Raw genomic sequence first — 16,916 nt, 5'->3', positions numbered from 1 at the left:
CGACTGGTGATTTACTGCCAAAATCTTTAGAGCATGACACAGAGGGAGTGGCTGCAAGCACCTACCCCCAGTGGAACATCTGATACAGCCTACATTTATAGGGTAAGTGACTGATTTTCTTCATGTATTCAAACATAGTAAAAGTGACTTATTCTACAAAAAGTCTGGGCTGGAAAATAAAACAACCTAGAGCCCAGCTCAGCTGCTCAAACACACACATCTCCATCCCACACTGTTTCCACGGTTATCACGTCGTAGAAAATGTGAAGCTGTGGCATCTCTCCAATATTCAGCAGCATTTTCTCAACTCCCAGCTGAGCTGTTTCAGATTAGGCTGCAGTGTGCAGAGATTTGGCCTTCAGCTTTAATGCTTACAGCTTCCTCTGGAGTCTGAAGAGTTATGGGCCTAATAAAACCCTCTCTCCTTTTTCTCCCTCTCCCTCTCTCTCTCTCTTTCACACGCATGCACACACACATACGATATGCTGTTGATGTATATTACAGCTGATGAGTAATCCTGATGCTGATGTTATTTCCGATTCATTAACCCGTAATAAATTAAACACCGAATGAAAATGAGCAGCAGGGACTTTTCAAACTATCCTTAGCACAATTATACAAAGTAGGCTACAGACAACAGACTCAGGGTGTTTGTGTATGCAGTGGGACAAATGGATGGTTGCAAAGTCACAGAACACTAAACCATAATCACATCTGCAATAAAATACAATATTAAGTTAGTATTCTTTCAAAATGTATGTGCATGACATTAGGGAGGAAATAGAGTGTGCTTTAATATTCAAGTGATTCTGAGATTGAGAGCGGTGAGGCCTTAGAGATTAGGCTATAGTGTTTATGAAGGCTTACTTTTAAAAACATTATCAGTGAACATTCCTTATTTGCTGATTAGCAATTTACATGAGACTCAGATTCATCAGTAGATTGCCTGAAATGCACAGATATATATAGGTTTGGCAGTTAAAGGTGCTGCTGAAGAGGCTATTAAAGAGATAGCACAGCTTCACATTAAACCTCTCCAAGGATAAAACAAATAAAACGTGAAATCTGTGCAAATTTGCCTTTTAGTTGTGATATTTACAAACGCATTTAAAGCGGAGTAACTTCAGCTAGTGGTGTGTTTCTCTGTGCAGTCTTCAAATCTAGGCCTATAACATTTGCATCGATGGTATTTGAGCTGTGGTACTCAACTGGTCTGATGATAAGACCTATATAGTTTGATATTGTAATGCTGTTGTATTATCTCCCTACAATCCACGTTCTTGTCTGTGGCCTGCATACCACCATTTGTTCTCTGTATCTCTCCATGTGGACTGCACATGGTTCAAAGACACTCTGGTTTTTGGGTGTTTTTTGGCGCGGGAGGGGGGTCATTTATTGGACTTGGCAGTCAGTGTGTGTCTTTACGAAAAAGAGACACCTGCTTTAGGACAGACGCACAGTCAGTGGATGTGGACTGGATATTCTGCTGCTCGGCCTCTCCCCGACGGTGAGCCTCCATTATTCTGCTGAATTCAAGCATTTAGGCCTATAAGAAACCGGCCCGCACAATTTATTTTACAATTCAGGTATTCAAAATCAATCGCTATTGAAAACGTGGTTATTGGTACGGATTTGTGGATGATTCTGTCCTTATCTCTCTACTTTTTGACTTTAGTTTACTCCCTTTCACCGTAAAAAACCTTTCTCTGCGCTAATTATCGCCTTCCTGAAACTGTCTGTTTTCCTTTGCATTTGTTCCTGAACTTTCATGATATAACACAGTGCACTAAGTGTTAATATATGGCTGATATTGACACTAATAATAATATAACTGTGACCTATAAACTGTTCTAGTTCTTATAATCACTATAGGCCTATAATCTATTAGGATAAGTGAGATGTTAACGAGATTTAAACGTGAGCGTGTACTGATGTTATTTCTTTCAAAATTCTTATTTCACGTTATTCTTTATATTTATCTATAGAACAGTTACAGTGGAAGTTCATTTAATAATTCATATGTTTTTAATGTGAACAAGGAATAGTTCAATAGCGCGGGTGTACCTAAACAAATCTGTCACTACGTCTCCTACCACATTAATAATAATGATCATTATGATATTATTATTATTATTATTATTATTATTAGTAATATTAGCATTATTGTCATTATTATTATTATTATTATTATTAACAATAATAGTGAGGTTATTTTTTTGTCAAGCTTCACGGGAAACTGTAATATTTCATTGAAGAAGTTAGATCTCCTTTCTCTTTTCACTTCGTCGTGTTAAATCTGCATCAGAAAAGGATCTTACGTCTAAATCCGATGTGTTCATCGATTACAAAACTGAAATGACTTTTTCAAGTTCACTATGGTGGCAACAAAAACGCACGACCCAGCAGGCGTGATTTCTCTTTTCGTTCATTCTGTGCCTGCATTAGTTGCTGTTTGCCTCCCTAACATGGTGCTGATCTGAAAATGATGGTTAGTGTTGTTTCCCATATTGCACTGACTTTAATTTTGCTGCTGTATTAGTTAAAACATACACAACCTGATATGGGCCTACCCTGCTGTGGAGCCAACAGACGCAAAAGCAAAGCGCACATGACCGTTCATGGATGTAGGTCACATTGAAGCGCCAGTAACCAACCGAACAACATGTTGACCAGAGACCTTCACGACAGAGCAGCCGTGATGTGCTGCAGGAATTAACCACAGACTAAAACATTTTCACTGAGAAGATCACAAACAGCACAAAGAGTTGATGAGTGGCCTTTGCATTAGGACAGTGCCTGATTCATTCAGATGTTCTGTGCTAAGAAACAGATCCAGTCTATGAAATACATGCTTACTATGCAATAAATAGAAAATCCCCATATATTTTATATTACGGTTTGTCTGTACATCTTTGTGCAAGGGCTTTCTGGTGAGTTTCAGCCCATTTCAGGAGGTCCACCTGTATATGATGGTCTAAATATAGCAATAATGCATGTTTTAGTTCTACATGTGGTTTGTTCATTTTTAGTACTAAATGCCTTACAGTTCTGTCTGACTGCAACAGTCCTGTATCACTTTAAGTTACAAGACATATCACCCAGATTTATGAGATGCAGCCAGAAACAAATGGGTGTAGTAGTAAAAGGCATAGTAGTTGTGTGGACTCACTCGAGTTCTGTGTTATGTGTTGTCTTGTAACTGTCCTTTTTCAAAGCAGACATTTTAATTTGTCAGCAGGAGAAGATGAAGCAAACTTTAACAATGACACCGTTCCACGGGCTGCACCAGCACGCCATGACGGGATGGCTCATTGCATTCGTTTTGAATTCAGTCAGTCAGTCTGCTGTGAAAAACACACACCTGTATGGCACTATAGTCGCTATTGGTTGGTGAGGGAAGCTGTTGTGAACACCTGAGAGACTTTTCCCTTCAGGTCCTCTCCTGGAGGTGTGGAGGCCATTTTAAAAAGGCCACATCAGCTCATGCCTGCAGAAGAAACCAGTGGTGAAGGCATCTCCAGGGTAACAAGCCCAGCACCTTCATATGATAATGAGATGACAACCAAAGCTCAGCACACACTATCTGACTAGCTTGTACTTACCTGCTGTGACATGTCCGACAGGCTTCACTGGCAGAGGAATGTTAGATGTTTATATAATCTAAATTAACATTCACACTAAAAATTAGCATTATATTTGATTACATTGGTGTGTAGTCCTGTAACCGTACAGCAACGCACTCTGTCTCTGGCTGTACTCACCCACCACCACATGTCCCTTTGTTATGTTATGGCTAATTTATTAGGTTCATAGGCTTTGATTGTTCTTTATCATATTTTTCTTACAATGCTTGGATTTTAATTTTAAATCTGGTGTATTAAATAACAGCAGCATCTCTTCCTTAAGTCGGTCTGTGTGTGCACACGTTACGAAGCTGAATCAGCCTCAGTGAAATGTACTTTTCTCTTTCTGTGACAGTCAGCTCACATGCTCCTCAGCAACACTTTCAAGTAAACAGCACAGCCCTTGGATCAGACTAAAAGCTGATCAAAGGGCATGTCGGATTAACCACATTATGTGGTCGAGCTACAACAAGAAGATCTGAAAGATAACTCCGGGCATTACAATCTCACTAACCTCTGTCTCAGGACAAGACAGTTTCAGGGGAATATCCTCATGATGAGTGAACACATTTGATTTTGATTAGACCCATGCAATAGGCTAAACAGGAACTCCCCTTACAGCATGGTTTTTCATATACAGAGCGCTTATAAACTGTACTTCTGTGCAAAAAACCCAAAGCTTCTCTTCAGTTATATGATAAATATGTTAAGATGAAGATTTATAGGAATATTGGTAATAATCATGAGAGAAAAGATGCCAACAAAGAAATTTATTTTAAGAAAAGTAGCAGCATTACTTTTAGGGTTAATAAATTGATTTGCAAACTGGGCTGATAATGATATGTCAGAACATATTTGTGTCATTATTTCTCGAGTAATAAGGATAAAATTCAGCAGATAATACCAGTAATTTAGTAAACAAATGGACAAATGTCTAAAAACGAGTAAAGCAGCACTTATATGAATAAATGCATCATTTTCCCTGTGACAGATTATACTATTTTACATAAATCTGACACTGCATATGTTGATGTCACTGTCAACAAAGTATGTAGGACACATGACTGCATTCTGCAAATAGACCTGGGGTTTGCCACTGCAAGCCACAGTGTTTAAGTAACAAAGTTTAAGAGCAAAATAGACCACAAGCAGTTTTAATTCTCCCACCTCAGCTAAATTGCTGAGGTATATCCCTTTAATTGGACTCAGCCTGTGCACATAGGGTAAGATGAATTATCACAGGGGATAAAAATCTTTAAAAGGACTCTTTCTGCATTTTAGCCATGTGCACTTATAGCCCCCAACTAAGCCTCCCTCATAAATGTCCAAATGGGCTTTTGAAGTCCAGCTTCCTGCAAGACCTGTTTGTGCTGCTCTCTTTCTCATGAAAAATCTAACACATGTACTCTGGATGGAAAATACCCGAGAAATCTTATGAGCCGCACAAACCCGCAGAGAATCAATCTGCAAGAGAAATGTTTCTCTTTGTGCTTGGAAAAATTGATATTATAGTCTATAGGTTATATATAACCCCCTTAAGACTCCTAATGTGTTTCCCTGTAAGGTTTAAATCTCAATGCAATCTTCTGGTGGCGTGTAGTTTTGTTGTTTTGTGTGTACATGTTGTTGTGCGCGAGCGTAAATGCTTGCGTGAGTGTGCGTGCACGCGTTTGGGGCTGGCCAGGCTTGGATTTGACATGGCCTGACTGCAAAAACATGCAGCCCAGCCTGTAGGTTTAGTTAATTGTACTCAGCAGACCCAGTTCGGGCAGGCTCAAGGTCAAAGACGATGTTTTCCTCACTTTGCAGAGGACAGGGTGGTTTCACTGTGGACTTCTGGGTAATGAAGAGATGTGGAGATAGGCTTTTTTATTTATAATCTATTTATCCCTATTGTTTTCACTGTCAGGGCGAGTGCACAGCGCACAATGAGTTTTTATCTATATTAATAGCTATATTAAGGGGTGTGGGGTGACAACTAACTTGCTGCGCCTCATGTGGAAATAGAACAATCTCTGGGTTTTGTTTGGTCACTGGTCAAACCACAACCTGATCAAATTTCAAGTATTTCATTATCCATGTATTTACCAACCTGCGCCTATCCGTCAAAGTCTGACTTTGGCTCCATCACTTCAGCGCTTCTAACGGAGAATAGCGCAGCTTTGCTGGACCGGAGCACCGCTTCAGGGAGAAGCCTGTCGGAGTACCGGGGCTACTGCCACCGTGAGCCACGACAGCAGTGTCCGGATCCGAGCGCATGGACCCTTTACCCCATCACCTCTCCGCCGCCAACCCGCGTTAATTTGCCGTGTGACGCGGTTTATCCCGAGTACCTGGGCTTACCATCCCAGTCGGAGACGATATTCAGCCCCAGTACCGAATGCTTTCTGTACGGCCCGCCGGTTTACGGCGCCTCTGATCCCCGTGTTCACGCACACACGTTTGCCGGAGACCCGTGGAGTTTCCCCGGCAGGTACGCGGCGTACAACCCGGACTCACAGCGTCTCTTCGCCGCAGACCGGAGCAGAATTCTGCCGCCGGTTTTCGACCAGTTCATCGAGTACTCAGAGGAAAGAGCGGACCCGAAACTAACCGGTACCGCTGAGAATCGGACCGAGTGGACGAGCTGTCACAGCGGGGAGAGCAGCGAAGGGAGGGCGGGGTCAGAGTCGCCCCAGGCTGGGAAGGAGGACGAGGCGCCGTTATCCAGCGGCGGTGGAGGACACTGCAGTCTTACCCCGGGTAAGTCAAAGTCACACAGTGCCATCAATTTGAATGAGTAGTAGCAGTTTAATCCCTAAATGAGACGAGATGACCTGGATTAGATCTTTGAAAAAATCCCACAGCAGTTTCTGGATCTGGACGGAGACTCTGGACGGGGTCAGGACCATGAATCAGGCCTACACCTCAGGCTGATTTACATGAATGAAAATGTTGGCACGTAAAATGCTGCCAATAACCAAATAAGGGCCAAACTGGAGGGGCAGGGGGGTCACAATATATTAATAATAACCCTGCTGATCCTTTTTTATTTTATAACTTACCTATTTGTTGTTTGCTTTTTTAGTGGAAGCTGCTTTATTAGATCAGGTCATTGCTTTCAAAGTGAAACCTAATGTGAGCATTTAATGGCCCCAGTACTATATATGCCTTCATCTCTGCCACCTCACGATGTAATTGGCTCTAAATTAATGATAGTTTTACATTAATTAGACTAAAGGTCATGTTAACTCACTGTTCTGACTTAGACCTTGACATTTACCTAAATTAAGAGCTAAATTAATTTCAGTTAAACTCAGTGAAGTTTTTTGTGAAGTTTGTTGCTCATCTCAGCTGGATGGGCCTGGTCTGACTCTCACTCCTGACACTGGACATTTTATGTGAGATTAAATCTTTTATATTCTTATATTTCCTCTCTATTGTTATTGGGGGTTTTTTTTTTTTTCTGTTTTGTGTTTATGCTTTGCACACTTTCATCTACTGCAGGATCCTGTGGGAAGAGAAAGAAGCGCTGTCCCTACTCCAAGCAGCAGATCAGAGAGCTGGAGAGAGAGTTTCTCTTCAACATTTACATCAACAAGGACAGACGCATGCAGCTGTCCCGCTTTCTGCACCTGACAGACCGGTGTGTGCATGTTGGAGTATATTCTTAATGAATTTATTTACACTTATCAGTTATCTTATCTTGTAAAATGCTTATTCTTAGATGCAAGTTACAATAAAGCTGAAAAAAAAACCAAACAAACAAACTGTGTATCTGCCTGAGATACTGCAGTAAAGTTACACATGTGCAGAGAAATACATTTAACATTGCTCTAGTAAATTAGTGCTTGTGACATGGTGATGCCTGTTATTCCACACACCAGGTGTTTTTTAAGATTCATGCATTGCAATACTGCAAAATGCAGCTTCCATACTGATATTTGGGTCCATTAACAAAAAGCTATAAAGCCAAGGAAGCATTAATAATATGGGTTTTTTTTTTTAAACCAAACAAAATGTTCATGTTTTTGATTCTGCAGAGATTTTCTACCATTTTGTAGACTGTTTCATTCATTGATTAAGAACATAACTGATAATACAAAAAAGTTGATGTGGCTCTGGTAATTATTATTGTTCAGCAGCAGGATGTAGTAAGACACATCTAGTGCAGCGTTGGCTTATACTGGTTTACATCCATATATACTTGGTTTTGAAACTTATTCACTTTGTAGTTTTTGGAGAAATGATGATGCTTCCAGAACCAGAATGTCCCACCTGATGTGTAGGAAAAAACAGCATCACTGTGTGTTCTGCACAATCATTCCATATCATATGATAAAAACAAGTTTCTGTTTTATCCTCCACTGATCCAGACAGGTGAAAATCTGGTTCCAGAACAGAAGAATGAAAGAGAAGAAACTGAAAAGAGAGAGACTGCAGTGCTACTCAGGATACCACCTGTTCTGATGAATGAGGGGAGAAGGAGGTCAAAGACAGTCCTTCTCTTGATGTCATGCTCAAACTTCAACTCTGCAAACTTTCTCTGAGCACTTTTTATCCCAGTCATGTAGGCAGGTTAATAGCAACACAAACATGAGTATAAACAAATAAAAACAGATAAATGAACTCATGTTCCACCAAGGCTCAGGTTTAGAGAACAAACACACCCTGAACTCTCAGACACATCTCCAATAAATATCAGAATCAGAATATTCTGTCTTGGTGTTGATTGTTTTTTAATGTTTACCCGAGAAAATAGTGAGAATTATCTTTTTGCATTATTTGAAGCTTTGTGAAGTCATGTGGATTACTGTGAAGAAACGGACCATCTCTCCACCTCAGGCCTTCATGTCTTATAAACACTAAGAAATGAGGAAATACAATTTTTAGAAAACTAAATATAACGAAAGATCAAATACAGATTCTGAGAATTTTTGTTTCTTTTTCCTTTTCTGGTGTTAAAGTGCTGACAATCTAGTGTGTGTGTGTGTGTGTGTGTGTGTGGTCATGAGCTTTTATAAGGAACAACTGAACAGACGGTGCAGCTTTATCTATCTATTGAATGATTTTTGAATTATAAATACTCTTGCTGTTCTTGTGAATGTCTTCAAAGCTGACATGCCTGCTCAAGGTTAATAAGTAACGACATACCTATACCTCAAATGTACCTTTTTTCTATTTAGCATAACAGAAATATAAAAATCGTATGCATGCGACAATGATATGTGTGGTGACGTGTGGTATTGTTATTGTTATTTTGCCTCTATGTTTTGAGGCAATGACTGTAAAGACTGCATTAGAAAGAAGTGTATCAGAATAATTCTTGGTTTACGGCCTATGAAGTTCTGTAATTTATGATTAGCTAATTATTGAATTATAATTTTGAATGAATCATCATTTCGTTGTTACATTCTTTTCTGTGAGGTGTGTGCTTTGAATGTCTTGCAACATTACACAATTTAGGTTTCAGTATTTATTGTAATTCAGTATATGTACACTAAAATGAAGCAAATGTATTTAACAACCTGTTAAGAGGAGCGTTTTGAAATCTAAATAGAGCTGTGGAAAGCATTTCATAGTTTTGAATGTATTTCTATTTTACTTGAAAATTGAAAAGGTTTAAACTCACTAAAATTATAAATCGAGATTTTACTGTCTTTGTGGACACTTTTCAATTTTGTTAGAAAAAGAATTTGCAATGAAAATTTGCAATAAAATGCAGGTTACAACTATAAAACTATATAACTATAAAACTATAGGAGAAAAGAAAATGAATGCAGAGAACAGGTTTAATTCTCCCTTCGCTCCTCTGTGGGGTCCCGACCCAGACTTTGAACAACACAGGACCAGACGGCAGAAACACATAGTGAGTCCAAGGCTGCTAATGAACCTTGAACCGCAAACCATCCACACAGTGTCACAACCACCATTTCCTCAACTTAATGACTTTTACTGGGGCAATACAGACAGTCTGCTGTCACTCTCCTTCTTTGTTTCACACATTCACTCCCTCAGTGTGTGAGTGGGACCGTGCATGAGTGTGTATTTGTGTGTGACGTAAAAAGAAAGATAAGGAGATGAAAGGAGAGCTAGTGTTTCTGTTTGAAATGAAAGGTATTTGACTTAACGGCCCCCAATAAACTGACCACAAGCCTGCTGAGCCTTTTCCTAACCAACCCAGACATGTTTCAAACTAATTTATACATATAGGTTTATTATTACTAAACACTGTGTTGTTTTAATTATATATGTTGTTTTTACAGTCTTAAAGAAATGGCTGTAGTAGAAATTGTTGTAATAGATGTATATAGTAGAAAGTACAGTACAGTACAGCACTTGCAAATAGTATTACAAATAGTAATTGTAGTGGTACTTACAGCGAGTAGCAGTTGTAGCAGAAGAATTTGTGTTGGAGAGACAATGACAGTAGCATTAGTATACTGCAGTAACATATTGGCAGTAGTATCTCTTGAAGCCGTAGTATTATTAGTAACAGAAACAGCAAATGGCAGGAGCTTATTGTAGGAGCAGTTGTTGTTCTAGTTGCAATAATATCATTATAGATATGAGGAAAAAATGTTATGACACCCTATAATGTAATGCTAGGCAAATATAAATGTCTGAATGTTTTTGTATTTATAACACGTCTTGGAAGCTGCTAATGAATGCCAGTATAATAAATTATTATAATGATATAATACTGAATTGACAAATTCCATATGTTGATAAATACTTAAACTGTCCTTACAGCCACATTATAATGTGCTAAAACAAGCTAAAGCAACGTAATTAGTAAAGGCAAGTGCAAAGTAGTGGTAACAGTAAGAGAAACAGTAATGTGATAGTAAAATAATGGCACAATATAAAATGTAAATGCAACAAGAAAGGAACAGTAATAGTAATACTACGCTACACTAATGGGTTTTCTTAATGTTCATCCCTAAAACAGTTGGCAGCAGCTTATAGCAATGTGCTCTGTAGGCAACGCTGGCCTGCATCTTTCCATTAAGTCTGTCGTATAAATTTATACAGCAGCCTGCGTGACTTTTACTCAGCAAACACTACAAATTCTGTAACAGCAGGTTGAGGTTGACCCTCCACCTCCACCACCAGACCTGTAATGATGTTTCTGCCACTTAAACACCAGATTTCTTTCAGTCATTGAGTAACACCTATCTACTGGCCTGAATCCTTAAGGGTCCAGCTAAATTAAATTATAAGTGCTGATTCATGAGTTTCTTCATTTTATTACTTAAGCCAGTTGCCAGGGCTTAAACTAACTTGACAATGTGCTAAATAAAAAAAGGCATTAACATGGCTGACGTGCTGAAACAGACCAGAGGTTTTCTGAGCTGGCAGCCTAAATATTTAAGTTTTCTACGCTGGAAATTTGGGTCTTAGAGATTCTCAATGTCTGTGAAGGTCAGAGATTTATAAGGAAGGGTAGTTTCAGGTAGTCTCCAGAAAAATTAAGGTTTTTATTTGACTATTTGAAAGAATAATGACAGCAATTAAATTAAATTAAAAAATGGTTTAACTCACTGACATTATGTCTGTAGTATTTAATAAAAATATTTTAAATTAATGTTCCACAGGACCAGAGCTAATTAACGGCGGTCTGTGCCATGATGTCAGGGGTGAAAGGAGGGCTCTGTCCTTTTATCTACCAAAACTAAATTACTCCATTAGAAATATAAGTCCTGCATTCAACAATTTAGTGAGAATGAACTAAAAGTTTAAGAAACAATATAAACTCACACTACAGAAAAAAAAAATACTCATTTGACCCTGTTGTATTATAAGTGGAAATACTGTAACTGTATTACTGATACGTATGTAAGAGACTTTGTACTGTGGTAAATTTTAACTTCATACTTCACCTTTTATTAAAATGACTAAAATAAAAACTGCAGTATAATGAGAATACTGCGTTCACCTGATTGTACTTTTAAATGAGTTTGTTGCTCTAAAGTGGAGAGTGTGTAGCGAGAAAAAATGAGGCAGGTTACTGCACTGCACATGAAAATTTAGGAGTGGAGTAAATTAGCTTGAATTCAACTTTATGGTCATTGTGAGGAGTACGGGTACAGACTATAGGTACAAAGCCAAATTAATTAGCACGTAAGTGCAAAGAAATAGCATTATTTACAGCTAAAGTGTACTACAGAATAGTATTTCTGCTGTATTGTATATAAAAATATGTGCAGTGTATGTGTGGTGCAATATCTGCAACAGGGAATAAAACTTATATGAGGCTATGAAAAATAGGGAGGGCATATGAAATGTAAATTAAAGTACCTCTGTAGTGCAGTCCTGAATAAAACTACAAATAAAATAGTGGTGGAATATTCTCACTGCACTGTCACATTTTCCAAAAATAGACTTTAAGTGTAAAATGACTTGATAAAAATGAAGATTTTGTGCACTGAACAGTGTATATACATTTATTTTCACATTATATTTGTAGCTGCTAATAATAGAGTGCAAACTATTACCACTTATAATATAATGATGTAAAAGGAGAAATTAGCATGGAATGAAAATACTAAAGTAAAATTACTCAGTTTGTACTTAAATACTTTAGAAAGTACTTCCAGTCACTGTCTTGTGTGGACCTGGACGCTTAGCTCAGGAGCTTGTGCGCTGTTTTCACTCATCCAGTCAGCAGATGGCGCTAAGAGTGCACGAGAAACAGCGATCAAGGTCTATGTTAGAAGGTTAAGACAAAATTTGAAGACAGTTCATTTGTGTCTTTGAGATACGCCCCCATGCGTCTCTGCATCCAGTGAAAGTTCACTTTCACACACAAACACAGGCACAAAGAATGAAGATTGAAGAGAAACTCTTTAATTTCTTTTTTTTTTTTTAAATCAAGGTGCCAGATCTGTTCTTTCCACCTCAAACATTTCAGAAACTCCCCGCATAAGGAGTCCAGGATCCTCCTGTAATCCTGCTGTAATCCTGCTGTAACCTCTGATTAATTAGATGCAAGTGTGAAATGCTCAGATTAGGGGTTTACACTGTGTATAGTTTAAAATCAGACAAACACTGGAAAACTGAATCACCTCACCTGGATTTCTTCAGTAAGTGCGTAAATACGTTCATAGATAAACGATGACAAATGAAGAAAATCTGATAACAGAAACAGATTTTTCACCACAATAACACAAATCTAACTGATGACAATTCGTTTTTGAAAGTTTGGGCAGTGGCTACAAGATAAATTCAGCTCAACTAAATGTTTTCACTGGAAGAAGGAATATGAAGGAAATAATTCATCCCCAGAGAAAAGTCAAAGGCCACGGTTTCTGTTTCCACAGCTCAGTTATATTTCAACGGCGTTTGTCGCTATTAAGAAATACTGCAAAATATTTATTTTGTACATAAAAGTGCTTTGACAGAGGCACCATGGAAAGTATATAATGCCATTCTCAATCCTGACACACACTCACTCAGCCTCGCCTCAGACAAGCCTGTAAACGGCTCCCTGCTTCTTTTTATTCAGCTTGTAAAACTGTGGTGCACAGTTTTAAAAACCGATGCCACATTCAGATCCATCTGGCAGAAGCTCGTAGGCCCACTATCACATTTCTGAACACAAAAGAATGGCTTGATTTATTCCTTATACTGGGTAAATACAGTCTAACCATGTGATCCACGGTGTAACCAATGGGCAGCCGAGAAGAGGATAAGGGCAGGAAAAAAATTACTACCATTTTAGGGGAGGATGTAAGCCACTATACCAGCCCATCTAACGTTTTACAGTCGCACTTAAGTGTATTTTTATTGAAATAATAAAATAAACATGTCGCTAACGAATTATTATTCCATGATGGGGCTCCATACCGAAGAGCCGTACGGTGCACATTTCATCCCGGGAGGTTTTCAGGGTTCGACGCCCGGCTGCGCAAAGCCAACCCGGGGAGCAGAGGAGGAGGAGGCGACCCCCGGCTCACACATTCCGGATTTCTCCAATTTTTCCAACAAACAAACGAGCTTAAATGGCTTTTCTCCCTGGACAAACACCCCTACTTCCACTTCGTCCTCTTCCCCGCAGCTGCAGTCCGCCTCCGGTGCCACCATCCCCGGCCTTTTTCATCCACATCCACTCCTGAGCCACCACCACCCTTACTACGGCCCGCAGACGCAGACCCACGCGGAACACTTCGCCTCCTCGGCCGCTTCTGAGAGCCGGTTCGTCCGCTGCTGGGAGGGGGCGACTCCCACCTCGGAGACCGCCCTGTCACAAGCGTCGGCTGGTTTTCCCGGGTGTCTCCCCGCTCAGGGTGACCTCTCCAATCCAAGCCCGAGGTACGAGGCGGTTAAACCGGAGAGTTCACCGCCGTCACACGACAGCCCAGGGGATTCCAGCTTCGCCAGCCAGACTGAAGTGGTCCTCGAACGGCTCGGGACCGTGGAGGACCTGGGCAGAAAGCCTGAGCCCAAGAAAGAGGAGGAGGACAGAAAAACACAGCAGCAGCCGGACCCAGGTAAAGACACATGTACCAAACTCAGGAATGTTTATTAGAGTTTAGAAAAAGGCAATACAGTGTGTGTGTGTGTGTGTGTGTGTGTGTGTGTGTGTGTGAGAGAGAGAGAGAGAGAGAGAGAGAGTGCGTAAAAGAGAAGGAGAATGTGGCCTAAGTGTGTGTGTGTGTGTGTGTGTGTGTGTGACTTTTATAGCCCTGTAAATGTCTTGTAAACTTTATTGTCCATTAAAATAATTAAGGTGCTATTTATGTTATTTACTAGTTTGTCAGTATCAGCATGTGGACTAGTGCTGCATTTCTGTGATCAGATTAGTGGAGATCCTCCTTTTATTCGACACATCTAAACGTACATTTTGCCCAAAATGGCCTATTGATTAGATTGTATTGGTAATATTACAAATTTATTATGAACATCAATATTTACTATATATTTACTGTACCTTACTGCTTTGGCCTGGACTTCCACAGAAATAACTTTATCAGGCACCATGCTTCAAAAAAAATGTAACAGTTAAATAAAAATGACTGACAACAATAATAATAATAATAGATATACACACTAAATAACAGACTACAATGAATAGTGCTGAATACACACTGATAAATGTAGGTTATTGTTTTATTGTTAAAGGCTGCAGCGAAATAAGACACTATGAACCTCTGTTCATTTTTTTTTCAGTCATCAATTATATTTGATGCAGTTAAAATTGCTAGGATTCATTCAGGTGGTCTGTCTATTGTAGGTCTTCCTACGTAAAGTCCAGTTCATTAAATAAATCAAAATATTGAAGTGAGCAAAGTTTTGTGTGTTGCGAATTGGTGTGACTGAACATTATGACCAGGAAATCCAAGGGAAAATTGGATACTTGTTGCATTCTTGCTCACTGGCAATTTCATAGCACTCTGTGGCTGCTTTACTTTTTAAGTGGCCAATAAAATCATATCAGTCAGTGGTTCAATCCCTCCCCAACTGCAGTTAAATAATTCTAAAAATGAGGCTCAGTTTGGCTGTTTATCAACACTACCTACACTCCGACAGAGATTTAGACTAACTTTATTAGTTACACTCCACTCTATTTACTGCCACTTGCTGTCTTTACAGAATATTCCCATTATTTAGACTTAGAGGTGTAAGCTCTCCATCAGAGACCACTAACTGAATTTTACGTAACATTATGTTGAATTACTCAAATCAAGGAAGGATCAAATCAATGCGTAAACACTCTTACTGTTTTAACTAGACATGTGACACTGGTCAGAGAGGCGATATGGAAATAAATAAAACACTGAGCAATACTTTTTTATGCAGCTGTGTTTTAAACATGTGTTATTGTCTCTTGTTCTAATGAGCCAAAAGTTGCAGGCTCATAAAATTAGTTCTTGCTGTCTTCTCTGATTTTTCTATCAGTATTTGAACTTTGAACACAGATACGCGTCGACCTGAAAAGTAAATATTCGTTTTGCATGGTTGGTTTAAGTGAAAATTTATGCCGCCATGTTTCTTCTTCCGCAGAAAATCCATCAGCGAGTTGGATCCATGCCAAGTCGACCCGGAAGAAAAGGTGTCCATATACCAAACACCAGACCCTGGAGCTGGAGAAGGAGTTTCTCTACAACATGTACCTGACCAGGGACCGGCGCCTGGAGGTGGCAGGACTCTTAAATCTGACAGAGAGACAGGTGAAAATCTGGTTCCAGAACAGACGGATGAAGATGAAGAAGCTGATGATCCGGGAGAGGAGGAGTATGAATGAATGATGGACTTAGTGGAGAAGCTGTATTTTTTTTTTTTTTTTTTCTAGGATAGATGAGGAGGTGGTGAGGTTATATCTAAGAAACGCATTGCTCCAAGATGCTCAACATCTTTACCATCAGGTGGCATGGTCAGCTGTTACGCAATGGATTGTGGAGCCAACATGGCTGCCTTGGAAATCTGCAGTGATGAAACTCTGCAGGGGAGACCGGGCTGTGTCGTAATCCTTAAAAAATCTTATCAGTCTTTGACCCTTTCGTGTCAGGTCCTGTGAACCCTGGTGCTGAATTTTTGCATCTGCATGCAACAAAAAGAAGACAGTGGACCTGTAACCTGAGGTAGTTGTAAATAATGCTCAGAGTAAAACAATAAAACTAACAGGGAGATCCATAAAATGAATCAAAACACATACCCGTTTATTTCAAAGACTTTGCTCATTTCAAAACACAACAGTTGTTGATAAGACTCTATATCTCATGTGTCCAAACCTGGAAAAGCTTGACACACACTTGATTTCACATAAATTGTCTGCGCTTTCTGCCAAAATGTGAATCGTATTTTATGATTTACTGCATAAACTATCATCCTCATAAAAAAACATCTTTCAGCGTGCCAGATGAGACCACACTACAAAGCAACTATTGAACAAAAATCCTCGGACTGAATACCTTTCTACATGGCCTGAAAACTAGTCACAGAGCATTTATTTGAAAGGAAATGGAAAAAAAAAAAACCCCAGCAAAACCAACTGTAGCCAGACACTTTTGAGAAGGAGGGTAATGGAAATGTGGAGAGAAGTGGAAAATGAACAGAACTTAACTGATCCCTCTGTTGGTTTGAATTTATACGCGGGATTGGGTTAATATTCATGGTTTATTGTTATTTGGTTTTTTTTTGACAAATGCACATTGAATGCGCCCAGACCTACTGACGCTGCTACTGTTCAGTCTCATTGTTTCTGCAGATGTGAAATATGCAGATGTGAAAGTGTTGAATTTCACTTGTGAAGATCTGTGATATGAATGCTTTCACATGTGATAAATTCACATGCTTCTTTGTAAGCGAACA

At 39.3% G+C, this 16,916-nt stretch overlaps 2 protein-coding genes across 2 annotated transcripts; both read left to right on the top strand.

Annotated features, from left to right (window-relative positions):
• Positions 1-5,554: 5,554 nt before the first annotated feature.
• On the top strand, positions 5,555-8,906 carry LOC113131914 (homeobox protein Hox-D11b-like). The gene is made up of 3 exons (XM_026309675.1): positions 5,555-6,365; positions 7,110-7,248; positions 7,979-8,906. Exons 1-3 carry the CDS (start codon positions 5,702-5,704, stop codon positions 8,070-8,072), a joined length of 897 nt encoding a protein of 298 aa, XP_026165460.1. The 5' UTR covers positions 5,555-5,701; the 3' UTR covers positions 8,073-8,906.
• A 4,432-nt stretch (positions 8,907-13,338) lies between these two features.
• Positions 13,339-16,693, top strand: LOC113131879 (homeobox protein Hox-D9b-like). Its single transcript, XM_026309614.2, has 2 exons — positions 13,339-14,095; positions 15,609-16,693. The coding sequence occupies exons 1-2, from the start codon at positions 13,411-13,413 to the stop codon at positions 15,851-15,853; spliced, it is 930 nt and encodes a 309-aa protein (XP_026165399.1). The 5' UTR covers positions 13,339-13,410; the 3' UTR covers positions 15,854-16,693.
• Positions 16,694-16,916: the final 223 nt, after the last annotated feature.

Source organism: Mastacembelus armatus, chromosome 15 (genome assembly GCF_900324485.2).
Source record: "Mastacembelus armatus chromosome 15, fMasArm1.2, whole genome shotgun sequence".
Lineage (NCBI taxonomy): Eukaryota > Metazoa > Chordata > Actinopteri > Synbranchiformes > Mastacembelidae > Mastacembelus > Mastacembelus armatus.
The sequence above is the reverse complement of the archived record's forward strand: the minus strand, read 5'-3'. Positions and strand labels throughout refer to the sequence as shown.